At 42.8% G+C, this 24,978-nt stretch overlaps 2 protein-coding genes across 2 annotated transcripts; both read right to left on the bottom strand.

Moving 5' to 3' along the window:
- Positions 1–3,536: 3,536 nt before the first annotated feature.
- On the bottom strand, positions 3,537–4,001 carry LOC136434185 (uncharacterized). Its single transcript, XM_066426951.1, has one exon. The coding sequence runs from the start codon at positions 3,999–4,001 to the stop codon at positions 3,537–3,539; it is 465 nt and encodes a 154-aa protein (XP_066283048.1).
- Positions 4,002–22,153: 18,152 nt separating this feature from the next.
- Positions 22,154–24,358, bottom strand: LOC136432669 (helix-loop-helix protein 2-like). The gene is made up of 2 exons (XM_066424108.1): positions 24,163–24,358; positions 22,154–22,816 (listed from the first exon to the last, which is right to left on the bottom strand). Exon 2 carries the CDS (start codon positions 22,762–22,764, stop codon positions 22,276–22,278), a length of 489 nt encoding a protein of 162 aa, XP_066280205.1. The 5' UTR covers positions 22,765–22,816; positions 24,163–24,358; the 3' UTR covers positions 22,154–22,275.
- Between the last annotated feature and the right edge of the window lie 620 nt (positions 24,359–24,978).

The following is a 24,978-nucleotide window of genomic DNA, read 5'->3' as shown; positions in this document are numbered from 1 at the left end:
ATCAAAAGATATTAAAAAAAAAACTTCTACAAATTGGATTGAATTCCAAGCATATGAAATCATACGTACGCCCGCCGATGGTTGAAATCTTTCCATACATATGCACAATTATGTAGTCCTACCACACAGACTCTTATACATTTACGTAACCTTTTGAATATTATAGAGATGTGCATAGAAAATGTTCAGCCCAACTCACGTGGTTCATCTTGAAAGCACTCAGTAACAACATGTAGATTCTGAAGCAACTGCACTGTTACTCCTGTTTGGAGTTGTCTAAGTCAATTTGTGGTAGAAAAGAAAGTTACCAGAACGTTCGTTTGCCCCACCCCGCCCCAAAGCCTTGAAAAATGCAGAATGGTTCTGCCGATATGTATTCCTTGTTCGTCGTTTGATATGATGTTACAGAGCAAAAAATCGAAGTGAAGTGTAGTACATAGCTACTCAAGACAAAGCAGCTTGAGACTAATCAAGAAAACATGTGTACAAACATCTCTCGAAATACTACCTGCATATGCAGGTTACTGTAGGTGTGATTGGAGTTGTGCGGGTATTTCTTTATATCCACCTACACCTAATCTGCACTGGTCCATGCGGGCAACTAGCCTGAAGGTATTAACAGTATTGGTTGTTTTATCATAGTAGTAATGTTTCCTCCACCGCTAAAACACAGTTATTGTTTATTTGCAATTATCCTCCATGTTTTGTCTTTCAACGTCGGGTCATTCCAAAGACGTTAAAGATTGTAGAGACTGCTTTCTCTGCTTAGTTTTTCATGACAAATTCAAAAGACAGATTGTATACCGATGCATCCGCTGATCCACTAGTCACTGGCATCATGGGCAGGTACTTAGACGTACAGTATATGTACGTACATCAATACTGCTTTTAAGTCTCTTTTTGTTGAAAATTCAACAATTCATTCCCACAACAATCCCTAAGTGTGTCGCTCTCACAGCTATTCGTCCTTTTCACAGAGAAAGAGGTAATACATTAAGATTCGCGATATTGCCAAAAAAATAGATGCAGGTGGGCGAAGCCATATTGTCGAAAAAAAAGCAGAATGATGAATATGTAGATGATTGGAATTATCAACCGTCGCTAGCAAGAAAGCCTCGCCATTTAAAAATGGGAGACATAGCGAAGGAACAAATGGACGGAAGGAATGACGAATCGGACAGAAAGTATGAAGATGTGGATCCAGCCGGTCAAAGTATCTTTCAAACGGTATTGAGTTCTGGGTTACAACGCGCTGCGCCCAAAGAAACCCCGCCTCGTCATCATACAGAAATGGAGGTTCGCGATGACAGCCTGTCGCCGAAAAAACGGCATGATGAAAACATTCCGCCGCCGTTGCCTGCAAGAAATCCTCGCCATGATGACATGGGAGACCAAGGGAAAACACAAGTGGACGGAAGGAGTGAAGAATCGGATGGAAAGTACGAAGATGTGGATCCGCATGGCGAAGGTATATTTGCATTACGTTCTGGGCTGAAAACTAAGTATCATGAAGATGTGGATGGTAGAAACGTCCCGCCGCCATTGCCGGCAAGAAATTATCGCCATCTTGGCATGCGAGACAAACAAGTAGACGAAAAGAATGTTAAAGCGGACAGAAAGTACGAAGACGTGGATCCGCATGGCGAAAGTATCTTTAGAGAGTCCAAGCAAGTGTACGGAAAGTACGAAGACGTGGATCTTGTGTCCGGCGACGTAAATGTGATATTAAACTCTGGCTTGAAACGTGCTGTGGCTGATCTGCCCCCTCCTCGCAAACTGGACATGGGAGACCACGCGGTGGTGTGGTCAGAGGAGGAGGAACAGTCGTGCTCAGAGCCGTACTACAAGCAAGAGGACAGTGATGGGCATACATCCGGAGGTATGTTGATTTCAATTAAAACATGAAATTGGTACTCCTACCTTTATTTTTACAATTTATCATATTGCGTAAAATGCAACATCATAGCATATCGTCATTGCCAATGACGTCCTAATGATCATAATTTGTAATTATAATTTTCTTTTTTTTAAAGTTACAAATGCCATCGATGATATCAAATCCTTGTAAGATGCGTCTTTTGGTTTTTCCATAACACCATGGTATTGGTTTAATCGTATTTGTTGTGTTGTGTTGATTTTTTCTTATGCATTATGGTTCGAAACAATGAAAAGACATTATGCCTTTGTTTTGAAATTAGTCTGGCACAGTTTATGCTTTCAAGCAGTCATTGACATGGGGTCGTTGCTGGATTGAATATTTTCCAAACGAAAACTTGTTCTGATATTTTCATTTATAACAGATTTGTTACCAGATTTTTGTCATTCTATCACACTGCAATTGTTTATCTAACGTTACGTCCAAAGGGTGAGCAGTACACAATGTACATATACAGAACTAGACTGGTATTCCGGACCAAAACCAAGCCAATTTACAAGTCCCAGGTTTCCATAGCAACGTCGCATTTATTATCTGTGAATATCGCCAGGCAATATAATGTGCATGGCATGTGATGATGTAGATTTATCTTATCACCTGCACCAAGAAGGTTATGTTTTGGGTGCCGTTATTTTTTTACAACATAACTTGAGAAGTTGTGAATGGGTCTTTATGACATTTAGTGCATGTTGAATATGGGTTGTTTGGGATAAATTTGATTAGTGACTAGTGGGGTACAGCAAATTTACGGGTTTGGCTTCCCATATTCTGGGCGTATTTGTAGTTGTCTTAAGTGTATGGGAGGGCAAATTGTAAAGGTGTTTATATACCTGTTTGCCCCCCCCCCCTTTCCCATTGTCATACATTCCAATGAAATGGAATTAAATGAAATCATACAAAACAAAATAAAATGAAGAAATGACCAAAGCATCAGCTTTCGGATCTTTCCGATCTTGAAATATGGCCCACAGAAGTACGAAGCCGAAAGTACGAAGATGTGGATATAGCGGTAGAGTCCGGCGGTGCAGATGTGATATCAAACTCTGGCTTGAAACGAGCAGTGCACGATCTACCCCCTCCAGCTACAGGGGGTATGGAGAGAAGTGTCAGTCCCCTCCAGTTGTCACAATCTGTCAGGTTGCCCTTCTTGGGGATTCACACTACTGCTCCGTTCTTTCAGTCCTCCGGTACTTCTCCTCAATTCCAGGCCTGGTTACAGAGATGACACATCCACTGGACGGTGCAGTCACCCCCGGCCGTCCAATCCTGGTGATTTGTTGTTCTTCAGAATCTTGATGGCTTGCTGCACTTCAGCTTCTGTAAAATCGCTGGTGTCGATGGGTAGTGGGTGCGGTGGTTCGTCGAAGACTGTTGGTGGTGAAGTAGGGTCTGGGAGGTTTAGGACATCCTTGAAGTGTTCTGCCCATCTGGCAAGTTTGTCCTCTCCCTTGGACAGTAGGGTCCCGTTCTTCGCCTTGACTGGGTCTGAGTGAGCTTTGGAGCTTCCGGTGATCTTCTTTGCGATCTGGTAAACATTCCGCATATCGTTCCGGGCTGCTGCTCCCTCTGCTTCCTCAGCCTGCCTCTCCATCCATACCCGTCAATGTCTCTGCTGGGCACTGCGCTTCACTTCCCTATTCTTCTCCATATACTCATGGTGGACATCATTGTTGTCAGACTTGTTAGTGTGTCTCCTATGGTGGAGGGTTTTCCTTTCACTGATCAATTTCAAGGTGTGGTCGCTGATCCAAGCTTCCCAGAGGGATTTCTTGTAACCCAAGATTTCTCCCCCCGCAGCAGTCATTGCTTCCTTCAGCTCTTCCCACCATACAGTTGACCCTGGGGGCGGGTCTGCCAGAGTGGAGAACCGGTTCCTCAGGGAGGCTTCAAACTGTTCACCTGTGGCAGGGTCTTTCAACTTGCTTGTGTCAAACCTCCTGGGTAGAGATGCCTTCTTCTTCTGTCTCTTGAGTTTGATCTTTATCTTGGCGATGGAGAGGTAGTGGTCGCTGCCGACATCCGCTCCTCTGTATACACGGACATCTTCTAGATATGGGTCCTCCATCCTGGACCAATAGCTAGATGGTCGATCTGTGTTCTAGTCTTGTGATCATTTGACAGCCATGTTGTCTTGTGGATGTCCTTGTGCTCGAAGATCGATGAGCCGATCTTCACATTGTTCATTGAGCAGAATTGTATAAATCTATTCCCATTGAGCTCAGAGCCGCACTACAAACCTGAAGACACTGATGGAGATGGGGAGCAAGAGGAAACAAGCCCCGGACTCAAAATCAGAGGTACGTCAGGGTTAATCTTACGTGCAACGACCGATGAAACGTTACGTCATCATTTGAAAATGTTCTTAGAATATTGAAATGATGTTGTTAATCAAAACAACTCTGATGTCAAAAAGCTTTTAAAAACCATTTACAGACTGAAATTTTGGGAACGATGGCATACCTTCTTCAGGTTTCTCAGTAATACAAGCATGTGATTACTGTAGGCTCTTGTACAAAATTACATATGAAAATTTAAAAAGTTAATACAAGATTTCTAAGATTTGATTGATTTGTTGCTTAACTTTGTGTATTTCAATTTTTCTTTTTAATTCTATGTTTTGTATCACAAAGTCACATCAATGAGTTGATATTGCTTTGATATGTAGAATCATACGTCAGGCAACAGTAAGTTGATTTGTTGTTTTTCTGAGTTTAAATAATGATGCTGAGCTAGAAGATAAACAATAAAACATGAAAACGGAGTCTGAAGGGGGAACGTCTGTAAGGTTTCTGGAAGTGAATATAGTCAGATTGAAGCTGTCCCCTCAGTCAAAAGAAATCATGACATCTCATCTTTTGATGATTATGAGGCTCTTTTGTAATCTCCAATCCGATCCATCGGTGGCAATGACAGTATCCGACTGGGATAACCAGTCTAACTGGCCAAATTGAAGATTAGCTCTTTTGTAAGGCTTGTTGCTATCATTATAGGCCACAGCAATTCATTTCCTTGATTCTCAGACATTTTGAGTTGAATATTTAGCAAGAGTACATCATGAAAACAGGGGGTCAGAGAGGTAAGTTTGTTTTATATTTCACCAATTGATTAGATTTGTTTCACCCTAGTGCGTGAAATGTGGACCCGGGCAAAATCGAGCAAGGTTTGCTGGGTCTTACTGGGCTGTGGAGTCCTGTTCATAGCGTCTGCTGTCATCGGTGCAGTTCTGTCAGCTTACATCAAACCTGGAAGTAAGGTAAGCTTAACTGTCCCTTTTGCGGGATAAAAACCTTCGTTAGGGCCACGCATGTGTTTCCTTGGTTCTCGAACATTTTAAGTAATTTTTGGTGAGAGGGAATCATCCTCCGATTTATTAAAAACGTCACTTATCTTTAAAACGCGCGGACTGAGCCAAAAATGTAACCCATGGGTAGAAATATCAGATATTCCTTTAAAATCATTGAATGTGCAATTGTACGTGCATTGCCTCGCCTGCAACGCGAACAAGCATTTGTATCGATGTTTGTGGTGAAGAACTGTGAAAGGGGAACATATATCGCCCGGTTGAATGTTTCTCTTTCTTTAGATCTTGTGCTTTACTGCAGGGCATGTGTCAGAAAATAAAAGCAAAAATATTGTCCAAACAAGTCGTCAGACAAATGATGATAAAGTCTTCCTTGCTCATGAGTACTAGCTTTTGCATAATGCACCTTGACATGTGGATATTACCCAAAATGGATGATGATTGGTCCCGCACGATATTTAGTACCTCTACGTTACCTCCAAGTATTCATTACTTCTTAGCAGGAGGCGCAAGGTTATCTGGAACATGGAAATGTGGTCAACATGACCGGGTCGAATACCAGCGGTCTCGAAATGACAGTTTTTCACGAAGAAAACACCTTGGCCCTTGTCAACACGACTCCATTCTCTTCGCAATTGATGCCAAAGAAGTCTTCTACTCCAAGTGTGAAGACGTTCCACAAGGATAACAACTCGGCCCTTGTCAACACGACTCCATTCTCTTCACCATTGATGCCAAAGAAGTCTTCTACTCCAAGTGTGAAGACGTTCCACAAGGATAACAACTCGGCCCCCGTCAACACGACTCCATTTTCTTCACCATTGATGCCAAAGAAGTCTTCTTCTCCAAGTGTGAAGACGTTCAACAAGGATAACAACTCGGCCCTTGTCAACGCGACTCCATTTTCTTCTCAATTGATGCCAAAGAAGCCTTCTACTCCAAGTGTTAAGTCGTTCTATGAGGGTAACATCTCTACTGTTTCCTGCTCGACGTCTCTCGAGTCAACTGAGGCATTTACAAACGGCGGTTTACACCCTGGAATCGAACCAACGACTGTCAGATCTCTATCACCAACAGGTAAGCCATGAACTTGAGGTCTGAGGAAGATTGCAAAAGGGCAGTCGAAAATACGCAAAAAATGGCGTAATAAGAAGTGGACAAGAGGAAAATGGAATGACGGCAAGTGCAGCAGCAAACTTCCTTACATTTGCAAGACAATACAAGAGTTCCATTTTTCAACTCCTAGTGGATAAGAGGCACGTGCTGGTACAGCATGTTTGGGACCTCAACAGCGGCGACGTGCTCATGCGTCAAAACGATATCGATGAGCATTTGAAATCCGACCCTGCATTGGTACATTGAATTGGACAGAATCAAATGGAGACAGTACGTATACCAAAACAAAAGTTCTACGTCCTCTGTTGAATACGACCTACGACCTTTGTTGAATAATTTTTGTCTTATTACAAGGCACATGAACACACCGGGAGAGAAAACTGCAGTGATCATTGTTGACCTAAACTTCACCCCCCTGCTGTCAAACAGCTGACACTAGTACTAAGGGACTATACCATATTGTATGTCACAAGTGGGTCAATTTTTTTTGCATTCCCACATCAACTGTGGAAATGACAATGATTTGCATAATTCGAAATGACCTATTCACACTTTAAAGGTATGACATTCCAGTCATTTACAATTAAGCCCATCGATTTCTCATTAATTATGCAATTTTGGATCCATCTTCGACTTCTCGAGTTATGGTGTTCAAAAGCAAACAAACAAACAAACAAACAAACAAACAAGCACACACACACACGCAGGCACGCACGCACGCATGCGACCGAGCGCGTAAAAACATAACCTATCGAACTGCCAACTTGGACATCATGCAGTACCGATGACTTCATTAAGGGGGCGTTGTGTATCGGCTTGGTTGTCTGCATTGGAATGAACACCGTTGAACAGCTAGCCATGTGTTGGCATAATACAAATATATCTAGTTGTTTGCTTGTATGTTTTAGTATAAAGGGTAAAGTTTTTTTTTTAAATTTTGTATTTTAGTACTTTAGTGTGGGAAGTTTTGTTTCAAATTACCGTACTTGTAGTTGCAAGCGTGTTCGCAAGGTTGCGCTAAAGCTACTATAAACTACCAATGTTCTGGCTGAGCGAGATATTGCCGTAGATCAAGCTGTGTAATTTGACAACGTTTCATAAATGTCCAACAATAGACTGAAGAAACTTGTACTTTGGTACTGTTATGTTTCATATGTGCCGAAGAAAACAAAACAAAACAAAAACAAGTATCTGCAATGAGCAATAGATGGTTAGTGGCAAGGTTACTTTACACGATGCGTGTCATTTTACACCTATGTGGTTGTTGTTCTCGCTAATTTGCAGACTAATGACGTACTGACTTGTTTGCTGCTGTTAAAGTATTACACATAAATGCTTGACTTGTTTGTTTTGACGATAACGTCGTCTTTGTCTAGGGTCATATTTCGTATTTTGTCTCTCGACTTTTTGTCCAGCTGCATGCTGATATTTTTTGCTCTCCCTTTCTTCTTCGGCATAGATCGGTGACCGGGCATTGTCAATAGCCATGAAAACGATGGCTATGTCGTGTTCAACAGTCGTTTGTACCGCATTAGAATCGGTCAGGAGTTGCATTTGATTGTATCTGTTTCATCCAAGCCCCTTTCATCCTTTTTCAACAAACATATTTCAATTAATTTCACAGTTATGATCTGATCAGGTGTCTCTCAAAACGTCACCTTACAAGCAAGTTTGTTGCGCACCTAGCGCCCCTGTATATGAACTGCACTGCACCCCAAGTGGTGTTGAAGATGGTCACTTGCCGAAGTTATGCTATGGTCATATTTTCAAACCAGGGGCCTTTCGTTTGCAGGAACGAAAAATAAAAGTGTATTTCAATAAATATTCACAAAATTATGCTCATTATTGATATTTTTAAAAACTTTTTATATGTTTTGTTGTCTTTTATATCATACGTTTTAAAAATGTGACCGTAGCATTACATAAACTTAGGAAAACTAAGTAAATCGTGTTCGTGAACTAAGCAGAGACGTCGTGACTTTAAGTTCCAGCAGTAATGCCCTTGAGGCCAATTATATTTCTCCTAACGAACGTCTTCAATGGATATCGTACACAATAGGTCAGACCTGCAAGAAGGAACTGAAGGACAATTCCTCAATAGAATGTCAAAAGAGAAATTGTTACTAACGACTCATTGTACGTCGTGTAGAGCGCTAAAAGAGGCCTGTTAAGAAACAATACACTTTAAAGTACATGCGTGTAACATACATTACAAATAGGCAACTATTCAATCAATAAGGTTTTCGCAATCACGTAAGTACTATATTTTTGTCGGAAACATTGCAACCATTACAAGTTTAAAGGATTTATGAGATTGTCAGTTCAGATGTACATGGCCCTATCTAGATTGCATTACACAGAACGCTATATTGAGTGTAGATCATATAGAGACTCTCATGAATGCTTCTATACTAAGCTAATGTAACCCTAAAAAGGAGACTTGTGAGACACTTCTGAAAGTCGTCCCTAATTTTAGTGCAGTATGACCACCTAGAGAACTTCTATATCTGAAGGCAACCCAAGGAATATTAGGGCCCGAAAATCGGATTTTGAAAGTTAATTTATTTAGTCATTTCTATACATAATTATTTCAATGCATGATTATTGTTCAAACAACACTATCACAATGTATTGCGACGTCCATGATGAAAAATTTGACTTCCTAGAAATGTGAGAACTCATTGAAAATTGTTTCCGGGGTTTGGGTAGGCTCGCTAAGGGGATCATCGTATGGCATGTTTTTTCACGGTTCTAAGATGCTCAAAGTATGAAGCTAAATGTGCTAGACAGCGTTAGTGAATGTCACTACAATAAAGATTTCAACATTTTCTTAATTTCCATTTTTTTTTGTCCCTAATATTGCTTTGGTTGCCTTTACGATATCGTGGACGTATTATAGCCCGGATGTTGCACCATACATTTGCACAGTCACATACTACATTGGACACGGAAGTCGATGTCTAATGTTTCATGAAGCAGTCCACAAGTTTATAAACGTAGGTTGTCATATACATATGTACAATGCACTACGATATTTTTTAGTGCATACAAACAAAGAAGTTTCCAATGTATTACAAAGAAAGACAAAAATAAAGTCATTTCGGTGTTTACCCTTGTCTACTATCTCATTGGTGGTGGTAACTTTTAGATGTTTGATCAGATCAGGTAATGATTTATTTCACAATGTAAACTGGACAGAAATCATTGTGTGTGAAATTTAAGACCTATAACGTAATCTGTCTTCTATAGACGGGTAGGGGTCAGACAAGGATTATCTAGCAATTATTTGTAAATGTCATTGGAATATTGATACTAAACCATCTTAAGAGGGGAGGAAAAGCACGTTTTTGTCCGCTGTTGCTTCCCCAGGCAATAGTATGTTACGAGCTACCGCAACATTATCAGTTCATCTATGATTTAACTTTCTGAATCTGTACTTAATTGTTCACAATACAATATCATCGGTTTTGATTATCTGAAAGACTATGCGATCATGGCCATATTGAAGCTACATAGATATGTATTCCTGAAGGCAGCGCCGTTTTCAACGTCAGGATGAATCTAAATTTCATATCGTATGTCCTTTCAGCCATTTCTTTGACCATCGCGTAAACGCCTTCAAAACCACACGACCCACAATTGGCTATTCAAACCCTCTTAATCATGTACGAACATACTGACGTCCAGAAACATCTGTCCACCGTGTTTTGTTCAAAACATTTCAAACTGTTTGGATTGTAGGCACCGACAAACATGAACCTCACGTGGAAAGCCAGACCATGCGTTGCCATGCGCGCGTTTGATCAACAAAGCCTTTTTGTCTGAGTCTTTTTTACGATGGTTGATCACAAATATGATCATGCACTTGATGCACCATATTACACCATTCGCGACTGATGTTGCTGTATAAAGGAGGGAATTCAGCCGTTGTAAGAGTCCCATGTTATGACTACCATTTCATACGACACGGGCTTTTAATAGTCAAGCAGCACCAAAGACCCTTCATCAGAACTCAACGTCATATTCTTTGGAATATCAAACCTTACAGACATTGTAAGGGCACTCAGACATAAACATAAGAACGTTGACACTTAACGTTTTACACTTGAGGGTGAGCTGTGCGTCATATAGCCGGCTAGTGTTGGTGATAATGGCGTACTTGATGTCTGTGTTTGTATCTTTCAGTCTTTTCTGTTTTCTAAACTCAAATTTGAGTGTTTTCTCGATGCAGCTGAAACTTGTCTTTACCATAATTCCTGGATTGCTGGTAAAGTAGTAGAATTTGAAACTGGCCATTTGGGCTGGGTAATTTGATATAAGCCTAGGCCTAGACATTTGCAAATGAGTATCTCCTTGGTCGGCTAACTCCTGTTGATTATTCAGCCTTTTGAGCCAGTTTCTGGTATTTTCCGGCAACCCAAGAAGTCCGACAGAGACTAGTTGTGACAGTATAGCTCTCATTTCCTCAATCAACGTTTTACCGCACACTAGTTACAGACAGGTCGTTGACTCTTCCCCGGATGAAAAAAATAATATTCATCTATTCGGCCCCTCCATCATAAGGTTCACACCTATCAAAAATAACATGAAGATTGACTATCAATTTCCGCTGACCGAGCACGGGACCTTTGCCACACCGGCGCCGCTACTGTAGCCAGTCACCTGGTACATCGTAATCCTCCCGCACCGGAGTTATGATTAACGCGGAGATTTTATTACTGTGACCGATGGTCAGGGGTCGAGCCCCGGCCCAGCTTTTTAAGTAGGGTCGCGCAATTATGCCCCAGATTGGCCGAAGGGCCGGCTGTTCATCCAAGTGTTAGGTGTTTAACGACTAGAGTTGGAGAGGAAGGTTAGATGTAACTAACCAATTTGAACCGAAAGGTCAAGCTGTGGCACCTTGTTTTGCACGTTAAAACAAACGTGTGACTGAATTTGTTCAACACCTTCTCTATGTATATTTCATACAACATAATTGAAAGCTACGTTGAATAAAAAAAGTCTGCGGTGCAAGACCAGTTGAAGTTTCACTTTGTCAACTTTCTGGCTGGATGAAAAAGCTTTTTTTAATGTCATATCGATGAAAAAGGAGTGCATTTTACGGTTTATATAAGGATATAATGAACATTGAAGCGTTACTCCAAGTGCAAAGTTAACAGACTTTGAACACCGTTTTACCAAACCACAAATTGTAATTTTCTACAATATGCAATGTAAGCTATACCTAAACAGTGTCAATGTTTCAAGGTACAGAAATGAAGAGATTGTGTGATCTGAAGATCGGCATCCTCCAGTAACCGAGGAAGTTGACCGACAGACACGGAATAACGGTTTTCGTTTGAACACCAGTAATAGGACACGGTGAGGAGTGATTGGCCCAGGGAGGTGTATCTGATTGATAGTTTGTCATAAAGACCAATCAATTTCCATAAGGGGGTAGCGTCTATGCATGCCCACAGGCCTTGGGCAGCAACGTCCACTAAATCGCTTTCGCTTCAACACATTTTAAGATCACTAACTGTCTGACATATCATTGAATTTCAAAAACATCTTGACTTATATGTTGTGAAGATGGTGTCTGATAGGTGCCTTGTTCTCCAAACTGATTTTGGCTTTTGGTTTAAGTTTGGACTTGGTCATGACAAGCAAATGACAATCACGGGGAGTACGTAAGATATGGAGTGAAAGGGATGAAACTATTTCCTGGCTATTAAAAGCTATTCAGAGTTCAAAACTGTAAAGTACTAGGTCAATTATGGAAATATGTACAATAACCATATATGTGCGATATCAGCTTCCTACCAGAACTGGAAGTGGATCTTTATTGAACTGTCCTTGTAAACAAGTATTCATGCAGAATAAAATAAGTTTACGTTCTGGGGTGATTGTAATTTTGCACCTAGACTTATTATGTACAGTCTGTGGCCGAACACAATCAACCGTCATTCCACCCTTGGCCTTTTTCCTAGAAACGGCTGTTAAAATTGTCTCCTGTGGTACATGTAATTGTACCACGTCTCGTACTTATTTCAGAGTGGGCCCTTTTCATCTAGAAAAGAATGAAAACACATGATAAACCCAGCGCTAATTGTAGCTGTAGGGCCTTTTTTAACTACCATGCTCTCTATCTACCTCTCCGTTCGTTTTCTATAGTATTCCCTGTACTGCCCACAGCAAACTTCCTGTTAAACGCTTCCTAACAGAAGTTGTTTGACTTGAGGGAGGTGGCCCCGGTATCTCCGCCACATCTGAGCCCCGCCATTACGGCCACCTATCTGAACTCCGGGTGTATAAAGGATCGCACGGCACGGAAAGGTCATTACCTAGTGATTACCGCGGGCGAACCGCGGCCTCTTGCCGGTAATCCACAGGATCCATCTTGCTCGGCGTTTTAATTGCGGGTATACGGAACTTCTTTTTTTGGTTCGAAAGTTTAGGTCTACGAAGTGCTGAATGTAGAGTTGCAGAGATACTTTCAGTGGTACATGGTGGAATTTATAGAAAGATACATTGCTATTTGGGAAGTTTAGTTCAGTTCATTTTTAATTTTATGATACAGAGGGTTGACAATGAAACTATATATAATTTTGATTTTTTTTCATATTTTGAAGCATTATACAACTCACTCAAAACATCGTAAGAGCAAAGGAAAGAGAATTTGTGCCCATAGTGAGCTGCACTATTTTGTTTTAATCCTTAATGAGACGAAAGTGCCACATCCTTTGGTATATCTTGCTTTGGTTTGATGTTGCCAATTTCTTAAATGAAAAATGCGGAAAGTTGAGCGATGCAAGTTTCAAAAATTTAGTTATAGCAACAAAGGATACATTTACATGATACTGTACGATGCTGATTTGAGTGACCGGCTCAGTTGATAATGACCAACAGAACTATGCACACGTACATGTACTAATTTTGCTCGTGGTCAAATCTACTTATGTCTCAAACCCGATGGCGCTGGGTTAACAGATTAAACGTACTGTTAGCCGAGAACCGATTCATCATGTATCTGATGGCCCGCAATAGCCCAAACTAACCCGCGCCCGCTTGAGCGATGGCGTAGAAATGCCACAGCACTCCTTGAGAGCATAATTGAAAATAGATAACATCTTAAGTACCCGCAAACATTGATTAGTTCTCGTGCCGTTTTTTTCCCTTCAGCAGTTCAGGGTTATACGGACACGCCGTTTATATATCTATATTTTTACCGGTACCCGAGCCAGCGTCTGATGATCAGAAGACGGAAAGAGATGATGAATGTTTTCGGGAACACGGCGGGGAATTAATCAACGGTTGTCAACCAACAAGTAGTGTGAAGAATGTCAGCAGGGGATGGGTGAAGTGAGATGGTTAAAAGGGCGCCATTGATCCGACAATGGCGGGCCCTAAACGGTGCACGCCTCTCCATGAATGGCGCTCTGCTGTTCCCTCTGGCGACAAAGACATCAAACTAGTCATTAACTTCTACAGTCTATCACGACCAACCCGCACTATTGGGCGCGTAGCTCTCATCTCAGCCCGGCTCCGCAACCCAAATTAAACGGTATTACTGCGCCAGACGATTCTTTCCAAGACAAATGTACTAATTTTCACTAAGCCAACCGCTTCATACCCGCGCCTCTTAACTACGGGCTGGCTCTGCCAAACGATTCCTGTCTCCTTTCATAAAGATAAGGTTGGAATCATTTAGACTAAGCCTCGCCGCAATATTCCCGCCAGAGGTCATGAATGGGGTGCGATTACTCGAGATTAGAAATATCACGTCTTAATTTCGCTATTGTGGGAAGCTGTAGTCGTCCAAGGAGGAAATTGGGCGGGCAGCGGAGCGTGAGTTCCCTCCAGGCGAAATTTTTAAAGCCCACCATTGCGACACATTTGGCCGGGTGAAGTTATAGTGCTGGTAGCCATCAATGTAGAACGGATTCTGTCGAATTGGAAAATTTGTAGTTGTGAATTCGTTGTTGTTTGGCTTTTTGATGATGGAGAGGACTGTTCTTTGTACGAATTTCAGGGATTTAGAAAAGATATATATATATATATGAAAAAAGATATATAATCGTATACGTAAATAAGACAGACAATTGCAAATGAAAAGAGAGTAATGTGGAAATGTACAATCAAATGGCGCAAAGGGAGCTGTAACAACAGCATTATTGCTTAAACAAATTTTCCAAGAAACCTTCTTCATTACCAAGTTAGGTGGTGATGTTCGGGTATTGTTGACACTTTTGACACTTCTACCTGACCGGCTACGCTCTTTACAGTAAACTACTTGTCCAAGGTTTGGTTAAAGTCATTTTCAGGATTAACCTTTGGTATCCTATGGTCCTAAATGAGCAATTCAAGCCTGATGCACCGTGGCACACGCATGATGCTAACAGCTACGATAACCATTTTTTTACTGCTTTTCAATGACCCAAGTCGCGGCCCGTACTCAGTGTTCAGGTGTTAACCAGAGAGAATACTTGTTCTGTCCCGGGGAAACTGAGGCGGTAGTAAAGGTGCGGTGCGCAGCTGGCCCGGACCGTGTTGCGCTCCGTCCGATGGGACCCATTCCAACGGAGAAATCCGTCACGCGCCGCCGGCCACAACCGCACCTGTGCCCCGCTCACCTACTACTCATCTCACGTACCACCGGGCCCGGCCGAGGTGTCGTAAAATATGGCCGGAGTAATGGCCAAGAAACGGGATATCCGATAGAACGCTCTGTCATTACAACATCGATTTTTCCATCCGACCCTTTTGTGGGCCGTTAACCTTTAAATCACCGTGCAGGAAAAGTACCGATTCACATCGAAATAAAGTACATCTCTAAAACGAGATGATCTACACACCCCGCCGTTTTTTTTTTTTCAGGAACGTAATGGCCGCCCTTTTAAAAGCCACGCTTGCGGGAAATGCGCGCGCCGGCGCGCTTGTCGAGGTCGCGAATCAATTTAGCTTTCCGGTCGCGAAGCTGCTGGAAAAGTTCGCGCTGCTTGGATCAGCGCCTCGCGGCAATCATCGCGTGACATTCGGTGACGGAGATCATGAGCGGCAATCATGGCGTGGAGACACTGAAGTGTCGGCGGGCGGTCCCTCGGGAGCCGGGGGGAGGGCAGGCGGGGACGGTGAACTGTGACAGCCCCATCTGCCGTCTCGGGCTCATCCTGTCGCTCTTCCCCGTTGCCCGGTCGCCCCGTTATCGATTGAATGATGATGACGGCATTTGAAAAAGTACGACTGCACGAAATGTCAAAATAATTTGTCAACTTTTTCGCAAATGGAGGTCAGTTCACACTTTGGTGTGATGAGACGTACAGGTCGAAATATACTTGACCCAAAATTGGTGACAACGCTTCAAAGTATTTAAGTTATCTATACGCTTGCTTTTACAAGGGCGGTGTTGAGCCGTAATTCTGATAATCAAAACCAACTATAAAGTTGCACACATTACATTTTTCTCATGGGTGAAACACGTTCTTTCATCCAAACTTTTCCGTCAGCAGCTGCAGGCGCACTTGTCCTATCCCTGTCCTTGGTGCTGAACACGTTGTGCCTATGTGATAACGTACTCCTGCTGGATAGAATACTAGTAGCTGAATAGTGTACATTTGTGAAAAGGTTCTACAGTTCTAGTGTATCATATTGCACATATTTCATGACTTTGACTTCGCTTCCTTTTGTTATGTGTTTTATTAATAAGACTCAAAGCAAGGATCAGCCTATGTACGATTCCCACATGCAAAGTTTTCTTCTTATTGTCTTCCTTATCTCTTTTTCTTGCTTCGGTCTATTTTCCTACTCTTCCAGTTTCAGAAAGATCCTTTTCCTATAACCGCGATCCAATTAGCCACCAAAATAAAGCTTGTTTCATAACTTCAGCAGTTTTTGATGTTCATCCCTTAAGATGTCCAACTCGGCAACGCACGACGCTCCCAATTTGTTCAATGTGCCTCCCGTCCTTTCATATCTAATCCCCAGCTAGGAAAAGGAAAAGACTGTCCTCACGACTCTCTTTCTACTCACCGACAAAAACAAACGCTCCTCGCTTCCTGCCACCGGTCTCTTTGTTGTGTTTACACAGCTACATCCACCTAGGAAATCCTTCTGAGCCATGATTTCAGACATTAAAGACATGAAAACATCAAATATTTGTCTCGTAGTGTCTTAGCCAGAAAGGTTACATATCGGACATAGTACGGCGATTTGCTTTTGGCTTAAAGAAGGAAACCAAGGAACAATAAGCTTGAATCGTTGCATTGGATTTTTGTCGTACATTATTTTGAAAGGAAAAAAAAAATGACACAGAATACATTCTATTTAGAGCTTATACTCACCTAATACCTGTCCAAAATATTTTTCAAGGACCCCCCTTCAATATAAAAAAAACTCCATCCTGCCCACTCTTTTCCATAATAGACTGTCCCTTATTACGATTATGAAGAGTTACATTGCTGCCTTAAGGTGTTGCCTGTAATATCCTAGATTTTCTGAAGGAAAAGGTTACAGCAATAGTTCAGGGTGAATATAGGGCGGGATTGTAATGAAAACGGATTGTTGTCGGTTCTCGTAGAATGTCAGATTAGTGGCGACCTATTGACGCCAGGCGTATGTCACCGACTTTTATGCAAGCACGTAACCGAGTATGTACAATGTCTGACAGAAATGATCGAGAAAGCCTGGAATAAACAATTTGTGCACAATGGTATAGTGACGCATGTGTGCCTCTACTTCAGGATCACAAAGCTGCGGGTTCGAATCCTATGATTTTTGAAGGGGCTGCTGTTCTTTTTAGAAAAAGGTAAATTCGTGCCTAAAATTCAGTCTTGTTATGTTAACTCTGGCTCATTGGAAGCGGGCTAAAGCTAAGAAGACTGGATTTCAGGCTGGCCGATCTTAAGCATATTAAAAAGGAAACATTACCGCACCTTAAAAGCACAACCGATGTCGGGGGTGATACAAAATGTTCAACATCATGGCTGCAGCTGGGCAATTAATGAAGCATTGAGGTTATCTGAGCAAGTACTGGAAGACAGTCGCTCCATATCCCTCAGCCACACCAATAGTAGGCTCTTATTGATGGTAGTGTTTTGACACACATATGCATACAGACGTAGTTGTTAAGTCATTAATACTCTAGATGTACTGTTCCCTTTCACGACTTCAAGACGACTCCCACAGTTTTGACAAAGTCGTATCCTTTAGATCTGTATGGACATACTTCTATGTATGTAAATCTTCACACCTGTGACTGGGTGATCACGTCCTTTTGGGTGAAATATTACTAATATTACTATTTCATAGACTCCTGATACACAACGTAGAATGAAAGAATTCAGACACTTGACAAATGTACACTTGAAAAATGTACTTTACAAACATACTTTAATAAAGGGAACATTATACAGTATTTGGTGACCATATAAAGTTGCCGACTTGTGCACACAAAACAAGGCTTTTGAACAGCTCCACATATGGCCAACTTTCCCATGGTGTGACCGAATTATTATTAATTTCGCACTGTAATACCATGTCATCATTACTCATAATCTTAGTGGTTCAGCATGGCCGCGTCTTCCGCATTCATGATAAATGCGTTTGGCTTCTGCCGTTTATTGAATCATTAAAACTGTGATCATCACTAATTATCAAGTCTGCTTTCAATCATTAGACATCGCATGAATTTTCAAGCGATCGATGTTGATGCGTATGAATATTCATTAAAGTTGACAGCCCGAAAATTGCCGCTTCGTGTTTTTTGCCGCCAAATGTCGCCAAGCGAGAGAGAAATCACGACTGAATGCCACCTGGAAAAATTCAATATGGATACTTGGGTTTTAACGCTTGGGATCCCTTGTTGCGTGTTGGTTGCGTCCCTGTAAAATCGCGGCTCCTAATTATTAAGACAAAACCCCGAAAGGCAATAATCATTTGTCTCCTTCAAGGCGTTCGCCTATTTCCTGCCGCCACACGGGGACCCTGGAGGCCCGCCATTTAATCAAACATGCCGAATCCTGACAGAAAGCTCTCGGCGGGAAAGAGAACTGGCATGATGATACTGACAGTCAGCGCATCTTCTTGTCATGTCTGTGTCTTCCGTCGTAGGGTCCAGAATAGACGTCACCTTTAAATGTTTCTAAAACATGGATCATAGGATATTTTGAAGGATATGAAGAAAGTTTTTTCGAAATGCGCTTCGAGTAATGCATTGGCAATTGTTTGTGTGTGCTTCTCACGTTTTCACCTGTACGTCAAGTATTGCTTAAGGCTTGTCTGTCCGTCTGTTAATCTGTCCGTCTGTCTCTCTGTCATTTTCTGTCTGTGTGTGTATCTTTCTATCTCTGTGCATGCGTGCGTGCGTCTTTCTTTCTCTCTTTCTCTCTCTCTCTCTGTGTACGCGCGCGCGTGCGTGCGTGCGTGTGTGTGCGTGCGTGCGTGCGTGCGTGCGTGCGTGCGTGCGTGTGTGTGTTTGTGTGTGTGTGTTTCAATTTCTGTGTGTGCCCGGGCCCCCGTGTGTGTGCGATTATGAATACACCCAGCGCAGCGTTACCAGTACTGCTGTTTTTGACTATAAGACTTGAGGAGTCTTAACGCAGTATGGGTAAAGGGTGAAGCCCCCCCTTTTTTTTACAAAGAAGCCAACAAATAGTAACAGGAACTAAGCCAAATTATGTGCACTAATTTTACCTATGTACATCTTTAAAAAAATAAACTGAATTAGCCAGGCCAATATTCAACATACAAGTCGACCACAACTGTGGATTGTTCGCTTGTCCCTCTCTTTTTCTATCAAATTGCAAAACACATGAATCGCCACATTCTTTGATACTGTGTAAAGAATATGACAGTAGTTTGTTTTCTACCTCATCTTCTTTGCATTTTACAAGTTCCGCACAATAAAATGATGATTGTTTTATAACGTTATTGTGGTGGGGGTGGTTTTACATAGTATCTATAAAGTGTAATTTTATTACCCCTATTGCGTTGTCCTAAATTTTGAGTAGCGCTGGAAAAAATTACTTTGCATACTGTATATAAAACGCACTGAAGATTTTCTTTCGTCTGATTCCATTTTTGAATGAAAGATATTTTCATCTTTGCCTCTACAGATTATCGATTCTTTGGTAAACCAGGAATTTTATCGATAGGTATATCGATGTTACGACGTTCTCATATCATGCCTTTATTAATTGAAAAGTTAAAAATTCATAGTTTTCCCATTCTGTAACTGAGCTAATATTTGTAAGGCATTTAGCTTAGCTAAAAAAAATGTCTGTCTTCTATTTCAAAAAATCTCAAATGTCAAATTGCAGGAAGATCGTGGTGTGGTAGTCATTTTACTTTTTCTCAGGAGATATGTTTTTTGCTAGAAATTATGTACATTAATGAGGAAAAGAGTCGGTGTTGTTATAATTCATAAAGGCGTCCGCCTGTGTGAATATTCATAGCTTTAAATCATAGCATTCGGCGGAGTGGCGTGGTTGTTTTGGCTACGACTTTAATACTGTTACGTGTCCCGTGTGACGTTACAGGGGCTACAAACACCACCTCTGTGGAGCCGTGGTATCTCGACAGCTGGATGGACGTGTTTGTCCCCGGAGACACCATATCTCGTCCTCGGTCATTATTTCACATCAAACCGCACCAGAAATAAAACTGTTACGCCTGAATAATTGAAATGTCCATCTATGAGAAACGACACAAGCATGTACACCACACGATTTTTTTTTCTCTCTCCCAGATCAATAATGGATGTTGATCCTGTAGAACAGTGTCCGCGGAGGGAGGAGAGAGGACGGGGTGTGAGTCCTTGTCCTTTCGGTCCGGTGGGCGCATGTATAATCACGGGTTCATTACATGTGCACGGGTCCCGCGCTGCGACATCGATCCCTGATTTCAGGGGCTCATGCACAAAAGGGCCAAAGGGAGCTACAAATAAGGTCAGGCAATTGGAAACAACGGAGCACATTTCGTTATAATTTGGCTCGCGCGGGGCAGATGGCAGAGTGATACACTCAGATATCCATCTCGCCAGTGTATTGGTTTCCATAAAGCCCTACAACCTGGCGGTTCATTTTACCGCGAATATCGCGCAGATCAATCTATAAAAGGGGAGGAAAATCGGCGACTGTTGCAAGAGGGGGAAATGGGAGGGAATTTAAGCAAATTAATTCGCGGCAGGAAGAGGGGGCTTCTATGTCTTCCTTTGTATAGATTTACCAGCCATTACGAGGCCCGTAGGCTATTACATGCATTAAGCTGACATGTATGCGAGCCCCTCTAGGCAAAACCACTCCCAGCGCAATCTGTCGCCTAAAAGTCACGTATCCCGATGGCATTTCCGACGTAAACTAACCCCCCTCCCCCTCCGTAACCACAGGCGGACATTTGATGAGGTGGATAGAGACTGTGTATCGTCCTCCACGTGAAGGGTACCGGTCTGACGTCCCGTGTCAGGATAGACACACAGTTTGACACAATTCTCTGTACAGTAGGGATATACATCTGTGAGTGCAGTTAGATTGATCAACGGTGGGTAGTTTTGAGGTGGTACCTATTGATTCGACTGGTGCAGTCGGCCGGCTGCGCTATCCTGCCGGCCAGAAACAGTCGATAAAAGGACCTTGTTGCACGTTTCGCCTTTGGTTTTTAATTACTGCACAATTTCTGTAGATTTATAGGATTTGGAAAAACAGGCACAACGGTGCAATATCGGTAACAGCGTTAGTGTGATGATTCGAGCGAACTGATTGCGGTTCTGGGCACGAGAGCGGGGAAGGGTTGGTTGAGTGTGCTGGGGACGTGACCGGAGGGTGACCAGGCCGCGCGCGGGTGAAATAACATCAAGCCCCGCAGAAAATTGAGTAAACTACCGCTATCGTAACCCTTGCGGTCGTTGATTTGACCGGGATTGCTGAGTACCAGTTGGACGCCTTCATAAAAATTACCAAGACATAGACGGTCATATGTTCTGAAGATGCATCACGATATATGCATTAATGAAGGTAGTCTGACTCACTGTATGTTCTTCGTTTTGTCAGAATTTTATTAATAATAATATCATCTGATCATGTCAAAAAAGTATTGCGATTTCACATAGAACAACGGCACATTCCACAATAAATATCACGACAACATTCAATAATATATAAAGCTTCAATTCTTTGGCTCCACTCGCACCTATAGCCTCAACACAGCATCACGACGTGGCTAGACTGTACAGCATACTTTCTATCATTTTCACTTTGTACAGTGAAGCTTTAGGAGTCTTTAGATCAAGGCTACAACTGTGGAGAGATATGGCATTTGGTTTTCTTAGACTTTTCTATCAAGAAAATTGTCTTTTATACTTGAACCTAGCAAAGTAATCAAATGAAAACTCCCTCTCTACGCCTAGAAGAATGACCTAAAATTGCTAATTGTAAACATAGCAACAATCATTGTCGGAGCAATTCTTGTTTGTTTGTTCATTGTCACTTGCTTTTTCAACAACACACCTTAAAACAGACGATTGTTCTTTATGGGAACTACGCAATTAATGCGTGTATGGGATACTTCTTTGGCCGTGCCTTATAGCCAACTTGACTACATTTTACTAGGTCTCAAAATATACTTGTAAACATATGATTGTAAGCACAATTTAAGCATGGAAGCTTGGCGCCTCTACCCAGGAATTTACTATTGTATATTACAGAGACTAGCGTTGTCATCATTATTCAAGTTACGGACACAGAATAAATATAATATATATTTACAGAGAAAGTGTCCCTCAGTATCTCACTCATAAAAATAGCCGTACTCATCATTGGCAACTTACGGAGGTCTGGCGGTTTGGCTTGATATTTGGAGACTGTTGGGCTTGCCTTTAGTATTCCTTCGTACGCACAGCGCAGTCTTGGGCCGGGCAAGTCTTTCTATACACTTTTGTACCTGGAGTCTTTCACACGTCCAATACATGGTTGAGGTAGGATATATAACAGATAGCTAGCCGGAGGATTTCTATCTTGGAGAGTTTCTTGTCGGGGGGAAGGGTGGGGAGAAGTTTTCGGAGCTCGGCAAAGGCGACGTTGAAGGCTTCGACTCTGATGCGCTCTCTCGTGGCGTGCGCCGTGCGGTACTTGGCGGTCGCTCTCCGCCGCCGCCGCCGCTCCTCTCGACTCAAGCCCTGCAGAGACGGGTCCTTGTTTCTCCTGGCGGCGCTGTCCTCCGCTTCCCGCGCGGACTCTTCCCTGGGTCTGACGGGGAACGAGGAGCCGTTCAAGTCCGTCACGTCGAAGGACTTGTGCACGGCGTCGACCGAGCTACAGCTGGATGTGGGACTGGTGGACCCGCAACTTCTCGGGGAGCCCTGTGCGACAGTCGTCTCGCCGGTCACCACCATTCCCGGCGGCTGGGTTTGTGTAGAGGTGCGCTGTAGAGTGTCCAACATCGGGACGGTCGGGATGTACAGTTCTCCTAGTGTCCCATGCACCTGGTTCACCCTGGAAACACACCACAAACAACACCTGTCAATGCTAATGTATCCTCCAGAGAGCTCAACACAGCAGATTGCATAGGACAGTAGCAAGAACAATGGGCGAGAGTGAAAATCAAAACACAGCCAGACCATTCAGCGGGGAATACCCCCAGCAAATATTCGCGACGTTATTACAAACCGTAAATTGATTTAGTTCTCAAATTTCAACAGCTGTAGGGGAAGGGGCGCTTTTCTACATCTACTTCAGATTGGGAGGACTGAGATTGAATTTCTTCTGAATAAACATTTAGAAAAACAGTCAGACTGGGATTGTTTTACCGAACACGTGCCGAGAGTGTTGCGGGAACATGCACTTCTTGTACGCTGCGTGTTTTGCAGCGTCGTCCAAAAAAAACATGCGTCTGGTTTCCATCACACAACAGTTCCACAAATCCAAACACTAACAGGTGAAAGTGAGAAAAGAAACAGTCGTGGATCCACGATTACACGATAAGAAAGACGAAGACGTCCCTCGTTTATCACGATCGCTTTCCCAACCGGTTATCAATAATTAAAGAGCCGGCACATTATACACTACCATCCAACATCCCCTACAGAACTCAGGACGGGGTTATACTACTCTAACATTTCACCAAGCACAAATTACACGTTCTTTTGACAAGGACTGCCTGTCGATTTCGTCTTCAGTTCCAGGAGGACTGGAAATCGAAACTTATTTTACTCCCTTGGAAGTAGAAAGGCCACGGTTAGCAAGCCCGCCCGGGGTTTCAATCGATGACACCGTACAGTCAGGACTGACCCTCGTACATGTCTGAAGCGATGTTTTATAGCGTATACCTCGTGGCGAGTCTGTCTTACGACAAAATACAACAGTGTAGCACACTCTAGTCTCTAGCCAGAAGGGGATTATCTGTGACCATACATTCTCATCTACGCTACCATAACTGTAGTATTGAGGCGTGACAGATTTCGACTTTGTCCTGAACGTCCTCTGTGGTGGTGTCATTTTTCTGGGGGTAAGGTTGACTGAGTGACAAGATGGATTGTTGAAGGTGAGAATGAGATATACTGGTTTCTGACCGTCCATATATACCGAAAGTGATTTTTAAAGATACCTGCTTTGACACAAAATGTCGCACCGGTATGGGGCAGTTTGATATACTTTTTTATTACTGTCAATATTGTATTTAACATAGACACGTTACATCGCATGTTACATACACGCAAAGCCGACTAGAGACAAAATCCCCGAATTTGTTGCAGAAATCGTCGCAAGCTTCTTATACAGCATGGGCTTAAAAACGCCTGGGTTTTTAAAAACGATCTAGGAAATTAAGGAAATCCGCTTACCGTGAATACGGCGAGGTAGAAACCTCAGTCGTAGGAAGGACCAATATATCCAGCTTGGGTCGCGGTAAGCCGATGCCAGGCCGGTTGATCGAGTGGAGAAGGTTGTACGTACTAGGGTATAACCGTGTGCCGTATGCTGAGACCTTCTCTCTCCCCGTCGCGCTGTTGTTGTCAAGTCGACCTTCCTCGGAGTGGTCTCACTGGGAATGACTGGACCTCTGCTCGCTACCCCGGCCTTTATGAACAGCTCTAGAACAAAAGGCGGGGAGGACACTAATTGTTTGTGTTCACAACTTCTCTCATATAGCAATGCGCAGGGAGGAGGAGGAGGGGAGAGAGGGCGCCAGCCAGTCACGGCGCGCTCTGATTGGCTGGCGGCACACGAGCAAATCGTCCTTCAACCATTTTAATTCGCCCTGCTGCCGGGCCCCAAGGGGAGATCCTCGGCCCGGGAACAAGCATTCGGTCACAGCCAGGGTTACTACATGGAATTTTTATTCAGTTTTTAGTACGTAAATTTGCGCTAATAAACAGCGTTTTCCTCAGAATTCATCCCATCTTCTCAATTTCCTTCAAATCAAACAATACAGCTGAAATGACACGACTTCTGGTCAACCGAGAACCGAAATTGGCGCTAAACCTGGCGACAGAATGCACAGCTCGGTCCGGCTCGTATTCTGGTTCCCGGACCGGGACAAAGTGAGGTCCGCATGTACAAGCCTATCTTCGCTTCTCCCTGGTTGTGGGGATTAATACATTATAACAGCCAACTACACACCGGGGCTACCGAGTAATTATCCTTCCGGTGATTTATGT

This window comes from Branchiostoma lanceolatum, chromosome 4 (genome assembly GCF_035083965.1).
Source record: "Branchiostoma lanceolatum isolate klBraLanc5 chromosome 4, klBraLanc5.hap2, whole genome shotgun sequence".
Classification (NCBI taxonomy): domain Eukaryota; kingdom Metazoa; phylum Chordata; class Leptocardii; order Amphioxiformes; family Branchiostomatidae; genus Branchiostoma; species Branchiostoma lanceolatum.
Note: the sequence above shows the minus strand (reverse complement) of the source record. Positions and strands in the feature narration are given on the sequence as shown.